Here is a 10,082-nt window from a genome sequence, read left to right as displayed (position 1 = left end):
TTTAAGTGGGGTGTTTTAAAAATAGGTGTTGCAATTTAGTCTTCACAATCAGGGGAGAGTTAATTTCATTGCTATAATTAGGGGAGAATTAATCTTCACACACAGCATGCCCTCTTCTTCATATAGGAAACTTCCCTCTTCCCCCAAGGTATAGTTGGGGAAGTAGTGTGGCAGAATGGAAAGTAAACTGGATTTAGTCAGAGATGTTTGTTCAAATCCCAGCTCTGCTGCTAGAAGTGACCCTGGGCCTCAGTTTCCTCATTTATTAAAAGAGAGGATTTGAAAACCCTTGCAGCTCTATGAACCTAAGTTCTAGGACATTTAGTTCCCCTCTTCATTTTTTAGCCAAAGGAGCAGAAAGTCTAGAAGACCTGTAGCATTGAAAATTGGAACAGAAGGAATGGATTTGGCATTTCAATTTTAGATTGTAGAATTTAGGATCCAGTGTGAACCTGTTGTGGGAAAGCTTGACATATGTTTTGGGAGGGTATCCATTTAAAGAATTACCAGGCTGTGACAAATCTTTTAAAATAGAGGAATTTATTAAGTGAATGGCAAAGAGGCAGGTGCAGGCCAATATTGGCCTTCATTTGGGAGAAAAGGTCAAGGATTGTTTTAATTTAGAAAGGTGGAGAGGACAAACAAAGAGGATTAGGTGACATTTCCATGTGAGATGCTTTGGGTATGTCTTCATCTGATTGTTGATGGGAATGGGATTAAAAAGCAGAGTTTTTGCCCTGCATGTCCCTCCTTGACTTTGAGCTTGACACCTCTCTGACTAGAGGAAGGTGCAGACCGTGAGAGAGGAATTGCATAAAAATATGTGAAAGTTAATGTCAAGGGGATCAGATGACAGGGGATAGAATATTTTGCAGGGTTTAATTCTTCAAAATTACAATCGTTGGGGTGAAGTTGCTATAGAAACTGAACAGGAGAGATTAAGCCAAACTGTAGCGTAGGATATGAAAATCACTAATATACCAATACTCTATTAATCTTGTGATAAGAGAATTTCTGGTTTGAGTTTCTTTTCTAGAACGTTGTCCTGACTTACCAGTCTAATGACTTCCAATAAAGAACATGAGATCAGTGTCTTTTATGAATTACTTTTGATGAAGCCATGCTGGTTCTTTGTGATCAGCTTCTTGCTATCCATGATTTTTCTTAGGATTTGCTAGTGGTTCAATCAATATATATTGCCTATAGTTCTCAAATCCCACTACTTTTTGAAGAAGGGAATAACATTTCCGTAAAATGAACACTAACTAGCTAGTCTGCAGAATCAAGCTTTGGGTATATACAATATCTCTAAGGGGATAGTTTCCTGCTTTACCTGAAAGAAATCATCTTCAACCTTCTGTTCTTTGATGTTTAAAATCCTTCCTTTCCCTTTTGTTTTTTTTTTAATTCCATTGTATTCATCCCACCCACATAACCAAAGCTTACATTTGTTGTTTCTTCAGTCACTTCCAATTCTTTGTGACTCTACGTAGGATTTTCGTGGTTTGCCACTTCCTTCTCTAGTTTATTTTATAGGTGAGGAAACTGAGTACAAGGGTCTTGCCAAGGGTCATATAGCTAGTAAATGTCTGAGGCTAGATTTGAGCCCTCCAGACTCTTAGGAAAAACCCTGTATTAGGCACCCCACTCCTTTGAATGCAAGAATATGACAGCAGGGGCAATATACAGACACCAAAGCTCACAGATAGCTTATTAGCTTACTGTGAATCCCAATTTCCATGTGGCCAAATTGGCTCCAGCTGAAGACCTTTCTATATCATTGGAGAATGGGCTTAGAACTGGAAGATAGGGGAGAGGTTACCTATTCCAACAATTCAAGAAGAATCTTTATGGTTTCCCAATGGGATATTCCCAGAATCTGCCGGAAGATAGCCAGTGAAGGGGAACTCCTTTCTAAGGTAGTCCATCTCAAGTTTTGGATAGTTATAATGACTAGGAATATTTTCCTTATATTAAGCCTGAAACTGACCCCTCTTCAACTTAGTTTTCCCTGTAGGGTCAAATCTCCTTCGATTCACCTTGTCCCCAAATCTTAGCTTTTCCAGTTCCTTCAAATGAAGTTCATATGGTATGACCTTAAGGCCCTTCACCATTATGGGTACCTTGTTCTGAATCTTCCTAAAATGTGGTGTCTAAAACTGAATACACTCTATCAAGATGTAAGAGCAGACTGGCCTTTCAGAGCAGCTTAAGGCCACATTGATGATTCAGCATGAGTTCACCATCTAAAATCCCCTGATCTTTTACAGACAAGCAGCTAACAAGTCACAGTCTCGCCCTTATATTTGTGCTGGTTTTTTCAACCCAAGTTACAAATGAAAACAAAATTTACATTCATATTCACGAAATTTAATCTTAATGAAGCAGCTTGGTGGCTCAGGGAATTAAGAGTCAAGATAAGATATGGGAAGTCCTGGGTTCAAAATTGGCCTCAGATGCTTCCTGGGCAAGTCACAACCCAAATTGCCAAACCCTTACCACTCTTCTTCCTTGGAACCAAAACTAAGAATTGATTTCAAGGCAGAAGGTAAGAGTTTAAAAAATAAACTTCATCTTAACAAATTTGGTACAATGTTCAGCCTGTCAAGATATTTTTGGACCATCATCTATTGTTAGGTATCACTTTTGGCTCTCTCTCACCTGCAAATGATAGTCATTTCTTTAAGTGATTAATAAAAAAATATATAACAGCATGGAGTGAAGTATAAATCTCTGGGGCTTTCATAACTTTTAAATTGACTTTGAACTCTATGGGTCTGGCCAATAATTCTTCAGCCCACATTTCCCCATCAAGCTCCCTTGCTATTTTCATTGACCATGTCAAATACCTTGTACTCTAGGTAAACTCTTTTCTAAAGCATTGCTCTGATCCACCAATCTAAAGATATTCTTTAAAAAAAAAAACAAAAAACCCTTACTTTTCATTTTAGGATCAATACTGTGTATTGCTTCCAAAGTAGAAGAATGGTAAGGCCTGGGCAATAGGGGTTAAGTGATTTGCCCAGGGTCACACAGGTAAGAAGAATCTTAGACTAGATATGAACTCAGGTCTTCCTGTCTCTGGGCCTGGCTCTCAATTCACTGAGTTATCTAGCTGCACCCTTAATGATTTTCAGCAAAGGATATGAGATTAGTGTCTGGCATAAATGATTATTTTTTAATGAAACTAGCTGATTGGTTCACAGTTTCTTTCTCACTATCAATCCCTTCAATGATTATTTTTAGGATTTTCCAATGAGTCGATCCATGTTTACTATAATTTTCAAATTCTACTAGTTTTTTGAAAATGGGATAACATTTACTCTTCACAGAATTTCTAAAATCAAAGACAGAGGCTAAACAACCGAACTCACTTTGGAATGTGATGATCGTCTCCTCTGCTAAAGCCAAGCTGTCACTTCACATTGCTCTATATTCTTTTTGATCTTTCTCAACTTCTCAAGAATTTATCTAAATAATCAAGTTTATGCCAAAAATAAGAACCACTCTGAAATCGAAGGTCTTTCTTCACTGATAAAGTTAATAGGGCTCTTTTGCCTATCCAAAAGGCATTTTCCCTTTATTTCTTGATCCAGGGAAGAGGTTGGGAAAGATCTTATTGCTGTACACATTGGCCAAATGGCCTTCACTAATTATCACAAAAATTGTTTTGAAAACTCCAAAGAGGTCTACTAGAGTCTAAATTGTGTCCCAAAATAACCCTGTTTTAAGCAAAGTGCTCAACATGGTAAAGACAGGTATTTTTAATTGATGCCACATTTCACAGGATATGCACAGAATGCCACAGACCATTGCATTTAATACTCTAGTTTTGTAAAGTGTATTGTTATCCATAGTGTGCCACATAAGCAATAACATCATTACAAAGAAATAGCAACTTACCACAAAGGACAAAGAATTAGTGAAAAGTTTCGTGTTTTGATTTTGTACTTCATTTTTGTTTTTAAAGAAATATTAGTTATTTTACTAACACATATTACACTGGTTTAGCTACTTGCAGCATTCCTCTTAAACCCAATAAACTCTGAATCTGTAGTACTTTGAGAACCCAGTTGGTTATCCTGTTATACGCGGAGCTGCTGCATGGTATATACACTTTAGACTCTTATCATTAGTAGCAAACAGGATGCACTGCTTACAGAATTTCGTTTTCTACCAGCAAAGCTCAAAGAACTGTTTGCTAGTAGAAAGCATGTATCCAAACACTGATCGTTACACCGATGTTGGTTAGTAGCCACAATCTGAACAAGTTAATTCACATATTGAAGCACACTGCTTAGAGTAATACTGCTGTTTAAAATGTACAAATACTATTGTTCAGAAAAGAATGACAACAAAACAAAGCACAATAAAAAATTCACTAGGTTTCCTTTCTATTTAGCAGCCTTTGCTGGCTGTTCAGAGAAGTGTGAATTACTTTCATAAATAGAATATTTTGGTAGACTTTAAGAATTGAGATGAGTGTTGGATATAATATTTGTTTGGTGTTTTAAGGGATGCAATCTTTTGTGCTCTTAACCTCATTTCTGGCTATGATTAAAACTTTGAGACTATGCCAATAAAAGTGAGAGTCCTTCTTTCTCCGACTAAAGATCAACTGTGACATGGCAACAACATGCATAAACTATGCCGATTTAAAAAATCACATCTGGTGACATTTTTATAAGGTAAGGGTCGCTTTAGTTTGTACTCCCAACAAAAACATTACGAAAGGAATTTTCTGCTTGTGTTTACTTAATGATATCAAAATACCCCATTTTGTATAAATTTTGCACACTTCTGGCTAAAAGAATGGAAGCAAGATCAATTGCATAATGGCAGTGCATTGCAGGAGATAAAATCCACAGCTGACTTAGGGTTTGGCATTAGTAATATGGGACAGCGACTCTTAATGGGATTAAGAAGGTATTAGCAGAGGACACCCTCCATTCAAAGCAGTGTCATCAGCTTTGAGGTCCACTGCTTTGACTGCTAATGGCAAAGTCTTAGAATTAAAGCAGCAAATACAGCAATGAGGATGGGTTTGGGGTAAAATGTGCCTAACAAGGAGAGACTCATATTTAAGACTAGGAGTTGAAATGCTATCAGACAGGCCTTGCAACACTTGCTTCCCCAGTTGTTTTCCCCAGGTCCACAAGAGTTTCAAGGCAATCTAGGTAACCATATGTGACAATCAACTTCTGGCTCCACTGAGGTCCTCTTTAAGTCTGGGACAGAAAAAAAAATGAGCTCTTGAGTGTATTTTTTCTCATTTTGGGGAAGAAAAGCTTTAAGAAACTGGAAATTAAAATATTCCACATAACAACTGAAATGTAAAGTGTCTCAGTTATAATTAGAATCATCTTCATTGGTACCAAAAGACTACAAGAGGGCACTGAAGGTAATTAAAATCTGAATTGACTCTATAAATAAAACGAGGTTAACAAATATGCAAATAATTTGTTATATGATAAAAAAAGTAATACCTGTCAAGTGTTTTTCAATATAATTTTGGAAGTTCTTTGGTAAATATTAATAAATATCAGTTGCTAATCTGATGTTTGAAGAGGATGGTGATTATGTGAGGTGAAAATTATCAGGGTTTTTTCATATTCTTTAGAGGGAAAGAATAAGAAATAATTTCAAGAATAAGTAGTATTCCTAAAAGTAGCTTTAAGCACTTTTAAACTGGGATGAATAACTAATCATTTTGGCTATCTATCCCAATAAACACGCTCAAACTCAAATGCATAATGAGAATTATCTTTGTGTACTCCCAAAATATACATATTAAATTTGTACACATTAAAGAGTGGTATTTCATGAAGATATCAGTGCATTTAGGTATTGCACATAGTATAACTTTAATGCCCATTTTTTCAGCTCTATCTTGCCAGAAAGACCTTTCATCTCATAAAATTATCTTTCTGTAAAATCTACTGTTGATGAAGTCTTAGATGCCAAAGAGGTCAAAGACTCTATAGGAGCTGTAGTGTTAGATGTTACTACTGGAACAGGAGGTTTAGGTGGCTTTCTTGATGGCAACATACAGAAAGAAACAGTGGAATTTTTATTCCAGTCCAATGAAAAGTTTGAGTCAGGAAGCGAAGTTGATCGAGAGTTGAGTAAATCTGGACAACCAGCTGACTTCTCAGAACCGACTCTCTTCAACTCTGTGGCACTGTCCTTTGATTTCGCTTTGACACGGAAATCATCTTCCTCAAAAGTTACCCAGCCTTTTGGTTTGATGCTGTTTTGCACTGCTGAAGAGAAGTTCTGCAAATCAAAACTGTCCTCAAATCCATCCCTGGGCAACAAAGCCTCACTTACATTACAACTAAGAAGATGTGAAGTGGAGGAAGGACAGCTAATAGGTTCTTCTTTTGGGAATTGTGAAATTACTTCAGATTCACTTCGAAATGGATTTCCAAAAGTAGTTCTAACAGTGAAAGGATTTGTGTTGTTTAAGCCAGGAACAAAAGGGTTTAAGGAACTTTTTCTGTCTTCCTGGGATATGCTTTCGGCTGAGACAGCTGGCATTGCTTGTAAGTAATTTTCATCATTCATAAAATAAGCAAAGCTTTGTGATTTGGAAGGCAACTTAATTAACTCCTTTTTGTTTAAAGATAGAGCTTGTGAGGATAGAACAGATGTCTGAGGCTTTGATGGAACAATCGGATTAAATGAAAGGTCACTGCTTAGTTGTCCTCTAAGCATATCATATGTTTCATCTGTTTTTATCTGAAAAAAGAAAGAAGACACTGAGTATTTCAGATAGACTCTTATACTACCCCCTTCACCCAATTCCTCATATTCTCTCTCTCTCTTTAGAAATTATTTTATTATTTATTTTTTTAAGTCCCCGCCTTCTGTCTTAGAATTGATATTAAGTATTGGTTCCAAGGCAGAAAAGCAGGAAGGGCTAAGCAATTGGGAGTAAATGACTTGTCTAGGATCATAAAGCTATGAAGTAACTAAAGCATGATTAGAACCCATGACCTCCCATCTCTAGGCCTTACCACCTACCTGCCCTCCTCTTCATATTCTCTTAGTGCTCCTCATTTCTTTGGGAAAATTCAGAAATTTGAGAATAAAAATAGAAAATCAATCATAGTTCATAATTCTTTGTGGAATGGTGTGGTGGTGGAAACCTGGCTGAAATTCTACTACATTGCTGGTTCCCTCTGACCACTCCACTGATAAAATTCTTTTGTTAAAACCTCCTTTTAAAAAATAAACATTTCATTCATGCAAGCACTGACAACAAAATGGAGTTACACAAATAGCATTAGGATTTGTGCTTTATTGGCTGCCTAAAGGGTAGCCATAGAATGAGGATTCTACATTCTGAACAATCCTATGCTAGTGTTTCTATTTGTAGCAATCTTTCAACATCCACCTATGCTGATGTTGTGGTTTTATTGTTCTTTCAAATTCAAAACTGTGAATGTTAATATGAAATACTTTAATATAATGAATGGAAATTAGTATGTTAGCATATTTATATTCATAAGCCCAAGTCAATGCATTTCTTATCTTTGAGAGTTGATAAATTGCCTTGAGAAGGAACTTTTGACTTTAAAGGCAAGTTTTAATTTTTAGAACTAAGTCTGTGGAAAATGCCACAGAGGAAGATTTCCTCTTTAGGGACCTTCCTCAGATTTAAAAACATTACTGCAAAGTCTATTAACAGTTTTTTTAGAGAGAAGAATAACTTTAAAACAGAGATATTATTATATTAACCCACTGAACCCCTGAGTTTTACTGATGGTAGGTTATATTTATCATCTTAGTATATAAAAGCCATGGCCTCTGAATTGTTTTCAAATTCTGGTGTAAGCTTCATAGAAGAGAATCTGTTAGAAAAAGCCGTTAGAGAAGACCCTAAACCTTACCAAAATGGTGAATTTCCTTTTACAACATCCCCTGCTTGAACTGTTCCAGCTATGAGGTCGCTCTCTCATGCGGCATATCCCATTTGGGGTATCTCCTGTTAGGAAGAGCTAATTTATTCACTATCCTGTACCAGAGCCCCTTTGTTTCAACTGAAAGAGCTGGTAGGGGCTAGACTATGAAGAAAATAAATCTTATAGTCTTGGCATTATAACAACCATGCTCTAAAAAAATGAACAAACCAGTCTCTTTATTACTAATTTCTTTTCCAAATATCTAATAATAATCACTACTAAGTTGTTTGTCCCATTTCTAGAGCAAATGGTATTATGCTAACTTTCAAATATAAAGAAAAATATGTAGTGTAGGGAAAGGTGAGCTAGGAAAAAAGGTCAAAGGTGAGATCAGGGTCAGGCCTGTCACCCAGGGGGCATCGTGCAGGGATATAATAAAAGATACTTAAAAATAACGGTACATATTTTTGATACATTTTTGAGTTCTAGGCAAGTCAAAGTTAAGAGAGAAGGCTCAAATCCTGGTGAATAGTAACACACAGGCATGGAACAATGAAGAACAAGTTTTATTTTGTTTTCTTTTGTGATTCTATTTGTATTTTGTTTGTGGATGGAGAGTCAAGGCAGCCACTTGCTTGATCAGTCACCTCAATTATTTGTATCATCAGGGTATATAGACAAAGGTAAGCAAGAAAAATCTTAAAAGATAAATTTTTTGTCTAGATTGGGAATGGGACCTATACTCTCAGTACATTAAGGACTTACACTGTATATAATATAGATGAAGATATGCATATTTTTGTATTGTATCAAAATGCTGAATATCATAAACATGTAAATTTTCATGTTTAAGGGAGATAAATTTAGAACTAAAAATGAAGGTCATATGCAATTTGACATAGGCACAATCTTCATGCCTATCAGGCAAGCAATTTTTAAAGTACAATAACAACCACAACATCATTCATTACATTGACATTTTTAACTGAATTAGGTATGAGTTAGTTCTTACTAGCAATATTTATTCTATGAAAGAACAGGTGCTGGAAAGCTCTTTAAATAATACTTTACAATTTTAAAAACTTAATTTTAATTCCCCAAAATTTTAATTCCCCATATGTAGCCTAACAGAAAAATTAATTTTACACCAATGTTATGTTAACTCTGAAGGCCTCTATGGATTAGGTAAATAAGCTTTCTGAAAACCAGCAGGTTATTCTTTCTTAAGACTACTCTTTAAGGCATTGTTAACTGTCACAAAAGATGAAGTGGGAAAAAAAATTATTAAACAGCATTTGTAAATACAACTAAAAAGACTCCTGAAAATATCTAAAATGCTAAAGAAAAGGAAAAGAAGGTACATGCTATGATAGTCATATTTATTAATGTGGAGAGGTGATTTTAAAAATATGGGTAGATGTATGAAGCAAAAGAGATTCATACATCTAATCTCTCAGGACAGATGATGACGAGCACATAGAAGATTGATAATTAATCAGATACCTGTTACCCTGATGGTTGCTCCTGCTTTAAGAAAGGAGACAGACATCAAAGGAAAGAGTTAGGAGGAAAATCAGAGGCTAAACAGCAGTCCCAACAATTCATTTTTTAACACTGTTTTCAATACTACAGTATACCACATAGTAAATGAAGAAATAGCAATATTCATTGGTTATATGCAATAGTAGGCTTAAAAAATAACTTTAAAATCCTTAAACAAACTATTAAGATTATAATAAATCTACTTTAGTAGCAGAATGATGTCAAGGAATTTTATCAAGTTTTGATGCTTTGATTGACATACTAGCACTAAAAGATAAAACATTCCAGACAGAGCTTAAAAACTCAAGTGGTGCAAGCCTTACAGGAGTCACAGACCTGTTATTTCTTCACCAATCTACAATAATTTCAATTTAACAGAGAAACCAGGCTACATGAAGGTCTACATAATTATATTGGAGTATAATTTTCAAGGACTGGTATTTGAACTTGGCTGGCAACACAGAGAAGCTTGTAACCAAAGCTCAGAATACTAATTTCTTAGGACTTATTGCCCTATACAGACTTGTCACAAGACCAACTATTCATTGCACAACCACACAGGAATAGGCCTGGCTAGGCAGTGACAGTAAGAAGGATGATTAAACACTTTCCAATGATTATTGAAGGGCAGTC

The 10,082-nt window shown here is 35.7% G+C and overlaps 1 protein-coding gene across 11 annotated transcripts in view; it reads right to left on the bottom strand.

The window, feature by feature from the left end:
- Positions 1–3,749: 3,749 nt before the first annotated feature.
- Positions 3,750–10,082, bottom strand: part of SYNJ1 (synaptojanin 1) — a 132,589-nt gene continuing 126,256 nt past the window's right edge. For 6 of the 11 annotated variants that reach the window (XM_016433164.2, XM_056826066.1, XM_007493279.3 and 3 more), the window contains one exon: positions 3,750–6,741. In XM_016433164.2, the coding sequence (XP_016288650.2) occupies positions 5,920–6,741 (822 nt within the window). In that variant the 3' untranslated portion in view covers positions 3,750–5,919. Of the gene's footprint in view, positions 6,742–7,023; positions 9,435–10,082 lie in introns of those variants that run through there. The other 5 variants (XM_056826064.1, XM_007493285.3, XM_007493284.3 and 2 more) reach the window with 5 other exon arrangements.

This window comes from Monodelphis domestica, chromosome 4 (genome assembly GCF_027887165.1).
Source record: "Monodelphis domestica isolate mMonDom1 chromosome 4, mMonDom1.pri, whole genome shotgun sequence".
Lineage (NCBI taxonomy): Eukaryota > Metazoa > Chordata > Mammalia > Didelphimorphia > Didelphidae > Monodelphis > Monodelphis domestica.
The sequence above is the reverse complement of the archived record's forward strand: the minus strand, read 5'-3'. Positions and strand labels throughout refer to the sequence as shown.